General features: G+C 43.4%; 1 protein-coding gene across 4 annotated transcripts in view; it reads right to left on the bottom strand.

The window, feature by feature from the left end:
• Nucleotides 1-3411: 3411 nt before the first annotated feature.
• XPNPEP1 (X-prolyl aminopeptidase 1) overlaps nucleotides 3412-18312 on the bottom strand; it is an 87504-nt gene continuing 72603 nt past the window's right edge. For all 4 annotated transcript variants that reach the window (XM_064373891.1, XM_012450175.2, XM_064373890.1 and 1 more), the window contains 10 exons: nucleotides 17802-17852; nucleotides 16279-16337; nucleotides 16065-16142; nucleotides 13891-13962; nucleotides 12065-12125; nucleotides 10546-10615; nucleotides 9499-9672; nucleotides 8723-8799; nucleotides 7465-7563; nucleotides 3412-3954 (listed from right to left, as the gene is read on the bottom strand). In XM_064373891.1, coding sequence (XP_064229961.1) covers nucleotides 3826-3954; nucleotides 7465-7563; nucleotides 8723-8799; nucleotides 9499-9672; nucleotides 10546-10615; nucleotides 12065-12125; nucleotides 13891-13962; nucleotides 16065-16142; nucleotides 16279-16337; nucleotides 17802-17852 — 870 coding nt within the window. In that variant the 3' untranslated portion in view covers nucleotides 3412-3825. The remainder of the gene's footprint in view (nucleotides 3955-7464; nucleotides 7564-8722; nucleotides 8800-9498; nucleotides 9673-10545; nucleotides 10616-12064; nucleotides 12126-13890; nucleotides 13963-16064; nucleotides 16143-16278; nucleotides 16338-17801; nucleotides 17853-18312) is intronic.

The following is an 18312-nucleotide window of genomic DNA, read 5'->3' as shown; positions in this document are numbered from 1 at the left end:
ACTGCTTCTATGCTTTCCTGACCTCATTAGAAATAAACCCTGAGAGGTGGCAGCACTTCCTCCCACATAGCACATTGAAATCAATGATCCTTGAGAGAGAAAAAAAAGGGAAGGGTGGGAGATGAAAAGCAAATAAATGTTAGTTCATTTGTTTTTAGGCACTCTGTCAATTTAGGACCACCCTGGTTCCGAATGGCAAATATAGATTGTTTCCTTTCATTTTCTGCTCCCCCAGGTGGAGAACGTAATGGACACTTACAACCATGCTTTGGTAAATGGCCAAAGTATGCTTATATTTATTCATTTGTCAAAGCCATTCAAATTAAAGATATGGTTTAAGATTTAATGAGAGGCTTCTGGGAAGATGGTAGGAAGCACTCGGAAAGTGTCTCTCCACCTAGACAACAATAGCAGTGGCAGAATCTGCCTGATGTAATACTTTAGAACTCTGGAGACTACTGAAGGCTTGCAACTTCCAGGGACGACCTGGATAGTAAATTGAGGTTAATTTCAATCCATTTCAGCTCTTAGCACAGTAGCAGCTACCAATGTCTACTCCTAACTCCTTGGCAGGCAGTTATGCACACATTCCCAGAGCAACCGGCATACAGAGCCAAAATGAGCAAAAGGAAACTTGCCCTCCAAATGCTGGAGACCTGTGTTCTGATAACTGCCTATGAACACAGAGATGCAGACAAAGAGGTGGGCAGCCACTGTTGCTGTACATCCCCTGACTGCTAGAAGTCTCTTCTCCCCCTCTGGCTGAAGTGACTTCCAGAGGATTTAAAGGACCAGTGCCCTTTTTCTGCCCTTCATTTTTCTCTTTTTCCTTTGTAGGGAGCCAGACACTGAGTACCAGGACATTAAAAAACAACTGTACATATAGGGAAAATTAGAGACTGACTGCACATACCCAGGGAAAAGCTCAAGCTCAGAAAAAAACCTGAGAAGACCTTACGTTGATGCCTCACACTGATACTTGACCCAGAGACTACCTATAACAATAAATAATAACACACATTACAAAAAAGAGCAAACCCTAGGACAGGAAGAGAATCTGATTTCCAGAGTTACCACATTATTAGATTCAAATGTCCAATGTTCAACCAAAACTCACAAGGCATACAAAAAAAAAAAAAAAACAGGAAAGTATGGCCCATTCAGAAGAAAAAATATATCCACAGAAAAGAAGTAAGTATCAATAAAGAGATAGAAAATATAAAAAACCAAAATGAAATTCTGGAGCTGAAAAATAACTGAAATGAAAAACTCACCAAAGGGATTCAAAGCAGATATGAGCATGCAAAAATCAGTGAACTTGAAGATAATAGAAATTTTTGAGTCTGAAAAACAGAAAAAAAGATTAAAGGGAACAGAGCCTAGGAGACCTGTGGAATACCATCAAGCTGACCAAAATATACATTGTTAGAGTCCCAGGAGAAGAGAGAAAGCAGCAGAGAGAATATCTGAAGAAATACTGGCTGTAGGCCAGGCACAGTGGCTCATGCCTGTAATCCAAGCACTTTGGGAGGCCAAGGCAGGCGAATCACAAGGTCAGGAGTTCGAGAGCAGCCTGACCAACATGATGAAACCCCATCTCTACTAAAAATACAAAAATTAGCTGGGTGTGGTGGCGTGAGCCTGTCATCCCAGCTACTCGGGAGGCTGAGGCAGGAGAATCACTTGAACCCAGGAGGCAGAAGTTGCAGTGAGCTGAGATCGCGCCACTGCACTCCAGCCTGAGTGACAGAGCGAGACACTGTCTCAAAAAAAAAAAAAAAAAAAATACCGGCTGTATAATTCCCAAAGCTGATATTAATGTAAACATCCAAGAAACCCAATAAACCCCAAGATCAACTCCAAGAGATACACACCAAAATACATTACAGTTGAACTTCCAAAAGTCAAAAACGGAATCTTGAAAGCAGTGAGAGAGAAGTTATTTACCACATAAAAGGGATCTCCCCACTAAGATTACCTGCAGATTTCTCATCAGAAATGCTGGAGGCCAGAAGGCAGTGGGCCAATATATACAAAATGTTAAAAGAAAAAAAAAAACTGGCAACCAAAGAATCCTATATCCAACAAAACTGTCCTTCAAAAGTGAAGGAGAAATTAAGAAGTTCCCAGATAAATATAAGCTAAGGGAGTTCATGACCACTAGACCCACCCTGCAAGAAGTGCTTACAGGAGTTCTGCAAAGTAAAAGGAAAGGACACTAGACAGTAACCTAAAGTGATATGAAGAAATAAAGATCTCAAGAAAAATAAATACATTGGGCAATTATAAAAACTAGCATTATTGTATCAATAGCTTGTGATTCCAGTTATGTTTTCTACATGATTTAAGACTAATACTTTTTTAAAAAATTATGTCTAAACACTAGTATTGTTTTTAAAAAGTTAATGAGACTAGTTTTAAAACAATATAACCATAGAATGGAATTAAGTCCTTAAAAATAATTAGGTCTATACATACCAATATGGAAAAAATAACTCAGATATACTGCCAAGTTAAATGATAAAACTGTATACATATAGAATTATCCACTGTTTGTAAATGTGGTATGTTCTTTCATACATACACAAATAATCAGTATTTTAGTGAATTTTGAATACAAAAAAAAGGAGTCAGCAAAAATATAAAGCACATAATAGTAGTTATACCTATGGAGTATGTCAGGTTGGATTCCTAAAAAAGCAGACCCTAAAACAAGGACTCGTATGTCAACGGTTCATTCAGGATGGCACCAGGAAACACTAATGGGACAGGAAGAAAATACGACACGGAAGAGAAGAAAGAAAATAAAGGGTTGGTTATTGAGCAAGTTACCTTGGTGGGCAAGTGGGGCTCAATCCCATTGGGAAACCCTGAGTGACAATATAGGACACACCACCTCAAATATTCTAGCCAAGGGATGAGGAAGTCTATTTGCCCATGCCCAAATGATGGTTTGAGATCTCAGGGACATTAACTCTCCAACCCTTGGAGCCTGCCTGCCCCTCATATACAAGTCAAAAGAAATCCTGCAGAATGGGAGTCGCAGGCACTTGTTACAGAATGCTACCTACAAGTAACAGAACAATGAGAGCTGTGGCCATGCAGGCAAGACACTTGAAGCATCTACTACAGGGTGGGTTATGGAAAACTGACTTTTGTATTGTTTTTTGCCTAGCAATGACACATTTTAAAATCAGAAAAAAAACTGAGATAAAAATACCAAAATATTAGGTTTTTCTAGAGAAAAGAAAAAGCTTATAACTAAGCCCCCAAATGTGCAGAGAAGCCAGGGGTCTCTTCTCAAGGAGTGTGTTCCACCTAGGAAATGTCTGCCACAGAGCCAGCAACCCTGGAGATCAGCTCACCTGACATGACTGGGGACAGCACCAAGAAGAGACAGCTAAGACAAACCACAGTTTTGACATATTTATTCACTGATCATAAATATAGTCTCATGAGCATTAAGGTGATCATGAATGATGTACTAGCACCTGGATCGTGACCGTCATGGAGCACTCACGGTTTCCCCATCACTGGCCAGAGAAGGCAGGGCATCTCCCTTTCATCAACTGTTCAACTTTGGAGGGACCTTCCTTCTGGTGCAGCAATTTTATTCTTGGCTCATTCTCAACAATTAAAAAATCATAAAAGACTGAGTGTTTGCAAGAAAATATCAAAGAGGATAAGAAGATTCTCTGTTCTTCTTAAAGTCTAAAGTAAAAAGGGGAGGTAGGGAAGGAGGAGAGGAAAGGGGAAAGATGTCAGGGATCCGCCACGTTTCTTCCTTTCCCCAGAGCATTTTGCAAAAACAAAACCAGACAGGTATTAATGCTGTCTGCAGATGGGTTGTGTCTCTCTGATGAGCCACTCGAGAGCTTCCTGGCGGCCCTGTTTCTGCAGTTCCTTCCCAATCACATCCCTGCAGGTCAGGTGGTAATTGTTGAGCCAGTCACACTGCAGGGGAGAGAAGGACAGACACAGTATTCACCACCACATCTTTAACAACTAGCTACAAAGGTCAACAGCAAGGGCCCCCGTGTGCTAAGATCACAAGCTGAGAGTAAAGGTGCACAACATCCTTTCTCCTTTCTCACAGACAACTGTTTTCCGTGTGTTCTGTTTCCCTGGAAATACACAGGACCAGACTTCATGGCTTCTGGTGAGAAGCCTCCCAGAACAGTTTACTGTTATAGACAGCAGTATCTAAGCCAGTAGCTCCTGCTTCCACCTGTATGGCTTCACTCCCTTACACCTGAGCCATCCTGGGGAGGTGGTAAGTGGGGGAATAGCCCCTGGACTCTGTGAGAACTCCTACTAAAAGAGACACCCGAAGCTGTCCTACCAACACACTGAGCTACATATCCTATATCCACCGAAAAAGCTGAATAAAAAACTAGGATCAGCCAAGCCCATGAGTGTCTTTTGAGTGTAGCTGCCTAGATGAACCCAAAACCTATGGTGGTTAAAGACTGTGGTGCAGCAGAGTGGGGCTGGGAGTAAGCTTAGTTTTCAGACTCTCAATTCAATGTGCCACGACAGCAGGAGACAAAAAAAAGACAGTGAAAGGAAGGACCTGCTGGCAGGACTGGGTGCCTGGGCAGGGGCTGACCCACTAGACATGATGGCAAAAGCTCTGAGGCAGGAAAAAGGGTGTACTCTCCCCCTCAGTAGTATAAGAAAAAAGATGAAGTCTTCAGTGAAGCAGGTTTTACCAAGCGGACAAGCCACTCTCATCACTGTCTAGGGCATAGCTGTCTGGAAGCTGATGAGATTGATAGTGCCATGGGTGTGGTTGTCATAAATGAGCCAAAGGCCATTTGGGAGGGCAGTGATGTTACAAAAGTACTGATTTCAGGGACTACAATCCAGCCAGGTACCAAAGCCCAGCTGGGGGTCAGGGTGGGCACACAAGCCCATTAATTACAAGGGACTGAGGGCAGACAGTTAGGGTGCTGTTACCAACTGTAACCCAGCCAAGGTTCCAATCCCTACTGAGAAGAGCCTACTAGCCCCTTCTGTGAGTTAGGGAAGTGATGAGGGCAGAGGAGGGTGTCAAAAGCAGGCAAACTGCTATGTGTCCACAGCAAGCCCAGCAGGGCTACAAAACAGCCTACAGTCCAAAGCAGCTCAACAGTAAGGCGACAGCAGCATCCTGATGTAAGCCTGGGGCTACAGCCAAACTCCCAAGGCCCTTCTGGTTGGGAGCAGGGAGAGAAAAGTGGGAGCATGGACTACCTTGGCGGGGCCTGAGCAGCATCACGAGGCCCTGAGAGTCTGCAGCTGGCCATATTCATATCCGAACAAGGCCCTTTGCTGCCATCTGGTGATAAGTGACGAGAATGCAGACCAAAACCAAAAATTCCCTAAAGTGACTTCAAAAGACAGGCTAAATAGTAAAGGGCAAATGACCAGACATTTTAAAAGCCCAATGGACAGAATCTTGTTGTGGGGTATTACTGTGTCTTCAGAAATAATGAAGTCCCAGACTTAAGTGGGATATACAGGAAAGGGACCTTTTTCTAAAAAGGTAATAATACTTTTAAATAACGTAACTAGATAAGAAATGATACTGTTCTGTGCTTGGTATGTTAAATACTGCCATCTACTGTTATCTGTGGAAACTTGCTTATGATCCCTAGGGTAAGAAGATGTTATCCGCCCTACAATGAGTAACTGGTCAAAAGAATGGTTCAATGATTTGGGATGGAAGGTGCAGCAATGAACCACTGAGTAACACAGATCCCTTGGTCTATGTCCAATGTCATGGGGGTAGGCTGAATCACAAGTTAACAAAATTCTTTCTCATTCAAGGAAAAATGGCCTCGCTTAACCTTCCTTATATACTACTTCCCTGGATAAAGTGGAATGTCATATGGGAGAAATGCCTCCTGATGCGTAGACTTCATGTGGACCGGAAGGACTGTATGACCTAAAATTAGTTGGCAGGAAGCCATAGCCTTGGACTTCCAAGAGTGCAAAATGACTTATTACTAGAAAGCCCCTTGCTAAGTCCCTGGAAGCTGTGCCCAAGGGCCATTACAAGAGACACTGGTTCCTATGGGGCAGACGGATTCTAAACAGGGTGTTCTCATTTCCTCTCACCTAAGGCAACACTTACAGGGGCTGGAGAAGAGCCCCTGGACACCGGAAGGACTCTTCCTGCTGAAGAGACACGCCTGACACTGTGCTGATAGGCTGTTTCCTTTTCCATATCCATCCGCAAGCTGCATAACCCACCCAGTATCAGCAGGACCCATTTGGGTCCTGTGAGTGGGAATGTTTAGCTCAACCAAGGGCACTGATGGTTAAGCAGAAGCACTCTAGCACAGGGGAAAGCTAAGCAGGAAGTGGATAGCCTTTTTCGTCACCCAGCTGTGAGCTGGAACAGGCAGGAAAGGCTTCTAGCTAGGAGAATCCCGTTCCACAGCTCCCAAGGGAAGGAAGGTCCTTGACCCCCAGAGACCCCTTCCTTTATAGTGCCAAGAACAAGGCCCAAGTGGGCGCCAGTGAGGAAACGTTCCTGCCTTGAGAGGCACTCAAAGGCCAGTGGCTGCCTCAAATAACAAAATCTTATTCCTAGAATAACCCTCTGTGCTCACCCTGCCTTCGGCTCCCATCAGTCATTTGCTTTTTGTTGGAACTTCTGACCCCTGCCTTGCTCTGGAATTTGTGTCCTCCTGGCTTCCAGCTTCCTGGTTTGGGAACTGTTTGTCAGTCTAGTGCTAATAGTTCCTACCCCATTTCTGACCCTTGTTTCTGCTCTGACCTTAATCATCTGTGCAATTCTTCAGGCCTTCCTTAATGTCCCCAGGACCGCCATCTCACCTGGCCTTACCAGTCCAGGATCTGAAGGAGTTAAGTAAGGCCCATAACCCTCTGAGCTGGGCAAGTAAGCACTGTTGTGCCCCAGGCTTTGTAAAGGGTTTCACAGCCCCAGAGTGACCACAGAAGTAACCGAGAAGGGCTGGTACTATCTTTCTCCTCGTCTGTGTAAAAACGGGACATACGATAATAGATTTTGCTTTTCATTTCCTTAACGTTTCATCTACACCAGAAAACAATCTGGTATATGCAGTGGCCAAGAGGCCCCACCATCCATCTGGCTTTCTGTAGGGAACACACATAGGCTCATATTTGCTAAACACGCCTCAATGCACTATGGAGGAATAGTGCAGCCAAACAATGGCGTACGCGTTCCACCCACAAAACCCTACAGCCCCAGCATGGCTGCGAGGAGCAGGACGATCCCCACCTGGAGGCCCAACAAATACAGGAAAAGCTCAAGAGTCCTCAGAAAACCTAGGGCTTTCAGACTCAACTGGTCTAGACTTCTAAGTTTAAAAATTACAAAGTGAGAATGGATTAGAGAATTCAGGATTTAGGATTAGAGAATGGATTAGAACTATTTAGAGTAGTCCTCACCTCCCCTAGTAACATGCCTGCCCCGCGAGACTTCCCCATTACCTCTTTGTCTGTAAGAGAATCGACATCTATCATTTTGGTCTGAATTGGAACCAAAGTGAGAGGTTCAAAGGTCAGGCTTCCCCGGTTATTAAAATTATACTGTGGGAGAAAGAAGAAAACAGACTCTTTTACTCCTCTTTACCATGCAGAAGCACCATGAGGTCATTCCACCAGCATGTCACCCTTCAGAGCCAGGGGTAACTAGGAGCCAAGAAGTGGTTGGCTGGTCACCACTTTCCACAGACACACTGGGAGCATGATGCCACTTTCCAAGAGCTCCTCCACTGGGCAAACAACAGCCTGTGCCATCAGGAAATGCCAAACAAAGGGTGCTGAGGGGCTCCCAGCAGCAGGTCCACAAGGCTAATGTCTACTGTGACAGGAAGCAGGGGCAGGGCATGGGGGTGTCTGGGCTCAGGGGCATCTCTGGTTTTGTTTCTCCAGGTTGCAGGGGTGTAAGTCCTCAAAATCATTTTTAACAGTCAACTGTGTGGCCTGCCTTGACCCAGCCAGGCCCTTCAGGCGATAACACATCAATCCACTGGAGCACACAAGAACATGTCGGGTTTCTGTTCACGGCAGCTTTTGGGAATGAGATGAGAGGTCACTTAATAGTGACTTCCATGCCAAAGCAGAGAGCAGATCCCCGCGGTCAATCTCCTTGCATACATAAGAAGCTACTTCCCTTCAACTGTTCATTTCCACCAATGGAGGAGGCACAAACAGCTCTTTTAGGTAAAGCCTAGAGCCTAAAACCCTGCAACCTTGGTAACACTGATGGGGGAGAGGGTGAAACACCTGTCTTGTATTGTCTTTGAGGCTGACCCATGGTGTAACTCAGGGTTCCTCAACTTTACCTAATAAAACTCACCTGGGGAGTGTGATAAACTTGCAGCTTCCAGGCCCCTCGCCCTGAAGATTCTAGGGTCTGGGAGGGGCCTGGAAATTGGCGCCTTCAATAGGCACCCCCAGCAGAGGAGAGACTTCACGACAACAGGCTGCCTATAGTGAACTCAGAGCCCCACATCATGTGAAGCAGGTATTAGCCAGAGGGTCCATGAATTCCAGTTCTAGATCCCAGTTCATTAAGGATTTTCTTTCTGGCTTTGCAGGGAAGAAGTGTGGTTTCCAAGAAAGTCCCTGATACCTGGAGAAGGCTCCATTTTGACCCCAGAATGGCATATTCTTGGCTCCAAAGACATTAAGTCTTCATCTTCCCATATTAAGAAACAGGAAATTTTTTTAAATAAATATTCACCTTGGTCTTCACAGGAACCACAAGGACAACATTCTCAATGCGAATTCCAAAAGATCCATCTTCATAATACCCGGGCTCTAAAACAAACCAAATCCCAAAAATGAGAAGCAGCCCCACGATGAAGATGTCCACAGAGAGAAGCTTTTATTCCTGGGAGGACTGCCCTAACTCCAAAGGAGAAGAAACAGGTGAAGGCCCCCCTCCATCTGGTGTAAGAGTCCAGAGATGCCACCTTCTCTCATATGGCCACTTTTTTAGAGGCACTTAAGGTACAGAAAGCTAGACTCAGAAGTCCCTGCAGACTGGCTACAGGGTAAGGAATACAATAACAGTGGACCCACTAAATAAATCATGGCTCACATCAAGAAGACACAATAAAGAAGGCATTAAAATATATTTACAAAGACTTGGCAATGACCTGGGAAAAGGCAATATATCAAGCAAGAAAGCAAAACATAGACAAGATGCCCAGTATGACCTCAATGATTTTTTTTTTAATTATATCTACACATCTGAAAGACCAAAAGCTAATACAGCAAAACATTAAGTCATGTTCCTCCTGAGTGGTTAGATTGCAAATGATTTTCATTTTCTTTTTACATGGTTCCCATCTCATTTTTTCTAAAATGAACATGTTCTATAATCAGAAAAGTTTGTTGTTAGGAGGGGAAAATTATTGCCAATTTACTTTAAACTAATTAAAAAATAAAAAACAATAGATAGCTTTCAAAAAGGTTCAAGGATCCATGCATGCCCTCTATGTGAGGGATACTTACCATCAGTGACAATCATGCCTGCCTCCAAGGGCTCGTCAGAGAATGTTTTGTAACTGATGCCACAAGGACCCTCATGGACGTTCAAAAAAGACCCAACACCATGTCCAGTCCCATGCAAGTAATCTAGGCCTGAATCCCATAAAGCTGAACGGGCAAAGGAGTCAAGAAGGTGACCTGAAAGATATAAAGAGCCACTTAATGATATTTGTACAGCGCTTTAGAGATTAGATTTATTACGTTTGGCTCCAGAATGTGAAACAGAAAACAACAGGTAAGTTACTGGAGGGTTCAGATTTCAGCACAATACAAGGAAGGACTTTCTAACAGAACTCCTGAGGAACCATCAGAGCTCAGTCTAAAGCTAGGTTATCATCCATCCAGGATGCTGCTGGCAGCGGGGGAGGTGGGTAGACACCTACAGCACATAGATGACATGGACGTTCCCTTCCCAGCTCTGCGACCCTAAGGTTTCAGAATTACAAAGATGAGACTCTAACCAGACTGCAAGCAGGCAGGCAGGCATGACAGATGAGGTAACTGAGGCCCAGGGAGATGAGTGCACGTCCGATCTACCCAGAATCAAGGAGGTCAAGTTTTGCCAATACCCAGTCCAGTGCTCCACCAGGCCTCAAGCAAAGTAGTACATATCTAAAGTCAGTGTCTCAGTAAAATAAATCATAAGAATCCTGAAAGGAAGCACTGGCCCAGCACTAAAGTGCAGACAAGAGGCTGCACCAACTCCCACTCTGGCCCTGAGACCTTCACATCTGGTTTGTCCTCTCCTGGGAGCCACCCACATGTGTCATCCAATACCATAAGTGGTCAGAAGAAAGGTGCACAGGGGATACTGGGCCCAATCCTAACCCCGGCTCCCTGAGGCCTCTGGGCTCAGTCAGTGGTTCTGGAGACTCACCCCATGCAGCACCTGGCTGGGCCTGATGGGGGTTGGGGACCTCACAGTGAGGGAAAGACATGTTCTTTCACTCAGACATATTTGATTCTCAAACAAGAAAAACAGCCTCCCATGTAACAGAATGCACCACTTACCTTTGGTTCCAGTCGGGAAAATGGCTGCACTCACAGCTATGTGGCCCTTGAGGACATATGTGAAGCATTCCTGCCAAAGAAAACCCAGAGGCACGTTGCAGAATGGGGACAGATGTCTAATCCTGTAGTTTTCTGGTAATTCAGAAAATTCTGCCTGCTAAAGTTTTTAGCACTATCACAGAGAAACTGTAAGTAAAAAGAAAAAAATCTTGTGGAAAAAAAGCCTGGCCATGGAACTAATTTGCCAGAAAATCTTGAAATTCAATTTATTAAAAGAGCACCGTCAGAGATGACCCCACAGGACTTTATAATGAACACTCTGACATACTCCGTCATGTGAGCCTTAGAAAGAACGGAAAAGTAATAAAAAGCACTGATGACCATAACTCACATTTACTGAGCTCTCTGTGCCACGCACTATTCTAAGCACTGTATGTTTGATCCCATACTTTACGATGGAGGCACCACCATTATCCTCGCTTCACAGAGAGATTCAGTAGCATGCCCAGATCACACAGAGCCTAAATGGCAGCATCTGGCCTTGGGGCCAGGCAGTCTTGCTTAGCTCCCTACCACCATACTATCTTCAGGGGTTATCCCTGCTGTCTGGACAAGAAAAGTGCTACTCAGAAGCTTAGTGGCTTGCCAATAGGTGCAGAGTCAGGACTAAAACTCCATGCTGCTCATCCTGGTTGAGGCTTTTGCACAGCACAAAAAGAGTCATGCCAAAAGAATCCTGGATACAGGTACAAACTCATCTAAAGCACTGGTGCTTACAAACCAACAAGACAAGGGACCAAGACAATGAAATCTGCCCCACTACACTGCATAAAATGCTTTTCCTTGGATAATCTTCCTGAAGGAACTCCCCTGGACAAACAGATTCACTTAGGGACTCCATCAGTATTTGCTGAGCAGTGACTATGATCCAGGAACTTGCTGGGCTCATGGGAATTCATAAGTAGCCCAGAAGGTGGGTACTTTTATCCTCATTTTTATGGATGGTGACTTTGTTCAAGGTCACAGAGCTAGTAAATGGCAGAGAAGTTCTGAAGCCAGGTCTCCAGACCCTGGTACACATCTCTCTGCCTCGCAGCTGTTTCCCCTTTCCATGCCAATCATACCAGAAACTTCAGAAAGTTCAGAAAGTTCCTAGAGAGTTAAGCCCGTGAATAAGAATCCTGAAAAGAAGGGAGTGGCCTTCAAAATCAAATCTAGATACTGCTTATAAGGCTTATATTTCACTATCTCACCCCCAGCCTCAGAGAAGCCCAAAGCTATCATATATAAACTTACACCTGAGCTACCCTAACCTTAGCAGAATGCTTTAAAAATTTCTCCAAATGTCTTACTCCAATAATTAAATGAACCTTGTAAAGCAGAGAAGCCTGACTCCACAGCAATGAACAATTTTACTACCCCACATATAATTTTTACTTCTTTATACAATCCCTTTTCATAAAAGCAATGCTCTTAAGAAAGCAGAGAGGACCTCTGAAGTTTTTTGCTTCCACCTTACCTTCTCGTAGGCTGTAGGGGTCCCAAAATGCATTGTCCGCGTCACATCTGTGGTGCCATCCCTTTCCCAAAGAAAGGACAAATTGGTTTCCAGTCAAAATAAGCTTTAAGTCAAATATGACACAGGCAAGCATGTGGACGAATGACAACCCCTATACAACGCTGGTGGGCATGTAAAATAGCACAGCCATCTTTGAAAATAGTTGCAGTTCCTTAAAAGGTTAAATATAGTCACCATATGACCCAGTAATTCCACTCCTAGTTATATACTCAAGAGAATGGAAAACAAACATCCCCACAAAAACTTGGACATGGAGGTTCATAGCCACATTATTCATAATAGCTAAAAGGTGGAAACAGCCGAAATGTCCATCAACTGATGAATGGACAAACAAAATGGGGGATTATCCACACAGTGTAATACTATTCAGTCATAAAAAGGAATGGATACATGCTGCAACATGGATGAACCTAGAAGACACTGTGCTAAATGATAGAAGCCAGACACAGAAAGCTATACATAATACAATTCCATGTCTAGTAAGTGTCCAGAATAGGCAAATCCATAGAGACAGAACGGAGAGTAGTGGTTCTCCAGGGTAGTGGAAAAGCGGGGAGTGACTGCTATTGGGTATGAGGTTTCTTTTTGGGGTAATGAAAATGTTCTAAAATTGATCATGCTGATGGCTGCACAACTCTGAATATACCAAAAAACATTAATTGTATATTTTAAGTGGGTGAATTATATGGTACATAAATTTTACCCCAATTAAGTTATTCTAAAAAATGAAAGTGTGAATGCAGGGATGGCTAGATAAAGTGGGGGTGACATCAGGCCCTGACACACACATTCTTGGTCTGTAGCGTAAGGGCTGTTTCACAAGAGACACTATCACTGGGGTTACGAACAAGACAGAAAAGGGCAAAGAAAACAGGAGCACATCTCTATCGAAAGAGGGCCAAAACCCAACTCCTCCTGTTAGAACAGCAGGGGGGTTTCCTGGACAGAGATACTAAAAATATCCAAGTGCATATCTTAACACACACTAGACTATATCCCTGACATAGAAAGGATCACTTCTAGAATCCTGCTGAAATTTAGAAATTACCCAGCAATCCTTAGCTTTAGGCTGATATTGTTAACACCTCTGTCCCAAAGCTAGGCAGGGTTACCACATAATTGGCTGAGCTAATTCAATAATTAGGTCCTCCCTTAGCCATAGTCCCAACTTCAGTGGGGTATGGGGCAGCATTAAAAGGCCTTGCTCGTGCTCTCTTAATGCAGACAGTATCTATTCTTACTCCTTCTCATGGGTTCCATATCAAGACCCATCCAAATCTTGGGTTCTTCTCTGAGAAACTCTTCCAGAGAAGATAGCTGTGAAAGCAGTGAAACATGGAGAAGGAAATTCAGAAATCTGGGGGCAGCCCTCATTTCTCATTCATTCATTCAAAATTAATCCCTTACTTCATAAGGCCCTGGGGCAGCTGCCACTACAGGGAACCAGCAGGCAATTCATGGGCTGGGGCGGAAAACTTTCAACGGTTCTAAAAGCTTGCTTTATTTCACAGTTATTTACTTAGTATTTTTAAAGCTTCCAGCCAAGGACTGTAACATTTCTATCAAACAGTCTTTTGTGAGAATGGAGTCACAATTGGGCTATTTCAAATAGGGGTGAAGAAAAGGACAAGGCACAGGAATGATTCCATTAGTGGCCAGCACGGAGTGAGATGACCAGCTGAGTGCTCTCAGCTGGAGCTCAGCTGTCCACCCTGTCAACTGCCTTGAATCACAGTCAAGTTCCATAGCAGTCCTAGTTTACTTACTTGTATTGAGCACCGGAGTCAATGAGGTACACCTCATCCAGGGACAAGGTCCTATTCGTCTCAGGGACTGGCCTAACAAAGTTAATTAAAACTTAATTATTCCACAAATGTAAACACTTAGTGAATCTGGGAGGAGGACACACAAGAGCTCTTTGTACTATTCTTGCAACTTACATAAGCCTGAAATTATATCAAAATAAAAAGTTACCCAATAAGTGAACTATTTCAACTAATATTAAACTTCTACTTTTCAAAGATCCAGTCAACCTATTTCCCAGCTGAGATAAAGAGCTCAAGAGAAGAAAAATAACACATTTCTTTATGTCTGCCTCTGACTGTGCCTAGAACAAAACAGGTGTTCAAGAGATAATTGTCAAAGCTAAAAAAAATGAGAATCATTAGAAGCAACAGGATCTAGCGCAAGTCCTGGGAATGGTCTTCAGCCCCAACCCCAGCAGGTACCTCCCCACTCACTCCCCAGACCACTACACAGGCAGGGGTGAATGTCTCAATTTGGGAGAAAAACTAAAGGAATTTTGCTGGGGAAAGGAATGGATCATGATATTCTTCTGCTGGAGCACTTTTTTCAAACAAACATGAGGTATTTTCAAAAAGTGATCGCTTTCCCCATGCTGTTTTCTAAACAGTATCACTGCACTTGGAAACGCCTGAAGGGATGAGAGTTCCAAGCCTCTGCCCTGCAGCTGAAGTAAGGCTGTCCGTCATTTCCAGGTACCACCCCCTCTCCGGTAGTAAGAGTCCACGTACAAGCCGAACAACTACAAAAGACAACTAGTGCCTTTAGAACCTGCCCCTAAACAGGCTTCCAACCACCCACAATGAAGAAATGCCAAAGCAGAGGCAAATTTCTTCCCCACTGGCATGAAATTGTTTAATGTTTTAATTATACACAAAATTTTAGGATACTATCCAGCCAGGAAATTCATCCCGAGTTAAACAAAAACTAAAGTCCCTCTGATATTTTTATGCTGGAACAGAAGCATTAAGTGAGAGAGCTGTACAGTCACATCTGTGACTGTCTCCCACACATAGCTTCAAAATCTGCCCCAAGACTAAAAACTCTAAAAGCAATTATTAAAACGGGGAAAAAATGTGTGCCCAAGTACAGCACAGAGAGACAGTGTTCTTTCACTGGCTGTGCATGTAACAGATGGGGAAGCACAGAACTCAAGATACCCAACACAAAGCAAAGCGGTCTGAACCAGGCAGAGCTGAAGTTGAAGCTCAATGGCCACACCTAATAATAATTCCTACCATCTCTACAGGAAAATCTGTCAGTCCTAAACATATCAGTGCCCCTCTGTCTCACAGGGCAGAGAGGCTCGGCCCTGTGGGTCCATGGGTTCTTTTGAACCCACGTGGTCTAAATACCACATAGTGCAGGCTTCAGGCTTAAGGGGACAGGAAGAGAGGGTACTGATTCTCTCTCCACCCAAAACAGGTTGCCCCTACATTTTTTTGGTATGGAGCTGATGGAGCTCACAAGATGTAGTACAAAACAGCTGCTGTTACCAGGAAAGAAAACCACACAAAAATTACAGTCATAGGCCAGGCATGGTGGCTCACGCCTGTAATCCCACTACTTTAGGAGGCTGAGGCAGGAGGATTGTTTGAGTCCAGGAATTCAAGACAAGCCTGGGCAACACAGCAAGATCCCCATCTCTACAAAAAAATTTAAAAATTAGCCAGGCATGGTAGCACACACCTGTAGTACCAGTTACTCAAGAGGCTGAGGAGGGAGGACTGCTTGAGTCTAGGAGTTCAAGGCTGCAGTGAGTCATGACGGCATCACTGCACTCCAGCCTGGGCAGCAGAGCAAGATCTTGCCTCCAAAAAAATATTCAGTCCTCAAGATGCAAGGGCTATGTATACAGTTCCTGCAACTTCAAAAAGGAAAGAGGGACACTCATCTGACTACACTATAGAGAATGCCAGTGCCATACTGAGCTTAAGAGGAGGCTCCCAAAAGGCAGAGGCTTGGGGATTAGGAGAAAATAAAACCTTAGAGGTTTTATTTTCCTTCATTTTACAGTCTCTGTAACAGACAGAAGAAGGTGGGCACAGAGGCCTCTGGTAAAATAATGTCTCTCCCCTGCTCAGGCTCCTGTGCAGAAGCAGCAATGCCAGGCAGCATGCTCCTCTGCATGCCTTACGCGTAGTGAATGATGGCGCCGTTGGGTCCCGTACTGGAAATCGTTGGAAAGCTCAGGTCCACAAAGTCGGCCTGTTGCCTACAACAGAAAGACAGAAAGCAGAGTGGCTTAAAGGTTTTTACTGTGCTAAGAATCAAGGTTCTTCCAGCCTCGTTCAAATAACTTGCAAGGAAATCAACACAAGGTTCCTGGGTCTCCCTGAATGAATCCTTACCTGCGAAACTCCTCAGCTTTGTCAGCAGCTGAGATCTCTGTCACACCACCTTTGGGAACCTATGAGAAAATTGCTTATAAATCATCTTGTGAGATAAATTCATGTGTGCCTCTTACAAATTAAAGGGGGTACATTAAAAGCTTACTTTTTCCTCAATTTCTTCATCCTATCTGCCCAATCTACAGGACACATCTTTAGCAAGGGAGAACTCCCAAAGGCTCTCACCAAAGCTATCCAAAATCTAACAGCTTCTGTTCATTTAATTTTTCACTCTACTATTGTGCCTCAGTATTTTATCCTAAAACCTCCCAAAACAATATATTGAAGTTTAAAATTCAAAAGCATTCCCTCCTAAGAAATCATCCTAAGAAAATCATTCTAGGAAAATAAAAAGATAAATGCAAAGACATTATTGCAGGATTACTGATAACAGCAAAAAATTAAAAACAACCCAAACATTTAAAAATAGGAAGACTGAGTTAGTAAATCAGAATAGCCACTAGATGCAGTTTCCATTTGGATCCTTTTTTAAGGCCTCAACGCACATGGAAAATGTTCACGCTATGATTCCAAGAGAATAAAATAAACAAAATACAAAATCATATCTGAGCCAGGTGTGATGGCTGACGCCTAAAATCCTAGCACTTTGGGAGGCCAAGATAGGCAGATAGCTTGAGCCCAGGAGTTAAAGACTAGCCTGGGCAACACGGCAAAACCCTATCTCTACAAAAAATACAGAAAAAAATAGCTGGGCATGATGGTGCACTCCTGTAGTCCCAACTATTCGGGAGGCTGAGGTGGGAGGATTGGGGAGGCTGAGGCTGCAGTAAGCTGTGACCACACCACTACTCTCCAGCCTGTGTGACAGATGAGACCCCATCTCAAAATAAGAAAAAAAAAGGAAAAAAATTTTATCTGCACACTAAAAGACACGTAAAAATGATTTATATAGATGAACAACAGCCAGAAGGAAACATGAGAAAAAAAGTTACACTGGTGGGAATAAAGACAATATTTCCTTTTTCCAATTAAAGAGTTGTTTATACAATACTTAAAGGGAACATGATATTGTTTAGTAACAGCACAGAGAAACCACCCTCATCAACTAGAGCAAGAAATTAATGGCCAAGAGTCAATTTAATATAAAAAGGTTTATAGCTTAAACTGAAGTTCAAAATGAACACAAAGATCTTTTCTCCTAATACAATCAGTCTGCCTCTAATAATATCATAAGGGTCATTTTTCCTTATAGTGAAATTCCACTTAGTTATGATTCCCTAACTCAAAAAGCATCCACTCTGTGAAAAAACTTCTTTCTTCATCCTTGTTACTATTTTCATAAAGAATTTTGAAATCTATGCACAACAAATTTCCAGAGAGAATTATTAAAATAGAGCCCAAAACTTTGATCAAGATCTCAGACCTCACAGTCAGCAGAGCACAAAGGATGCTAGAGTTAGAACCACATATAGGTAGGTGTGAATAATGTATATCCACATATTAAACAAAGACTAAGAACCAACCTCTTTCTCCAGCCAGTTAAAGAGTTCACAGAGGGCAACAGCATCTTTGATCTGTGCAAACAATGGAGGCATTTTTTTAAGTTATTACTGAAAATCACATGACCAGATTCAGAGCCCAGCCCTAATGCAATATGAGAAGGCTGCACCTGCAGGGTCACACATGATGAGCAACCAGAGCTTTACATGTGGACATTTCTGGGAAGCCATTGTGTGCTATTCAGTAGTTCAGGCACAGTGAGGAAGGGCCCCACCTCAGAGCACAGGGAGCTCCTCCCAAAGGTTAACTTAAAGGTTAAAAACCCTACAGGGGCCAGGAAAAACAGGCCACTATCAAAAGTCACCTCTGGGCCCAAAATCTTTCTAGATCCATCCTTTGCTTTGAAACAAAATCTGGCTCTTTTAAAAGGCTTCAACAGCATCATGCCATCACCATCGTCTACACTGTTATGGTCAATATCTCCTTTTGTGTTGAGTATTATACTTTGTAAAGATCTAATCCATCAAATATTTT

Source organism: Aotus nancymaae, unplaced genomic scaffold, assembly GCF_030222135.1.
Source record: "Aotus nancymaae isolate 86718 unplaced genomic scaffold, 86718_ANA_hifiasm-v0.15.2.pri h1tg000010l, whole genome shotgun sequence".
Taxonomy (NCBI): domain Eukaryota; kingdom Metazoa; phylum Chordata; class Mammalia; order Primates; family Aotidae; genus Aotus; species Aotus nancymaae.
This window is presented reverse-complemented; position numbering and strand designations above follow the sequence as displayed.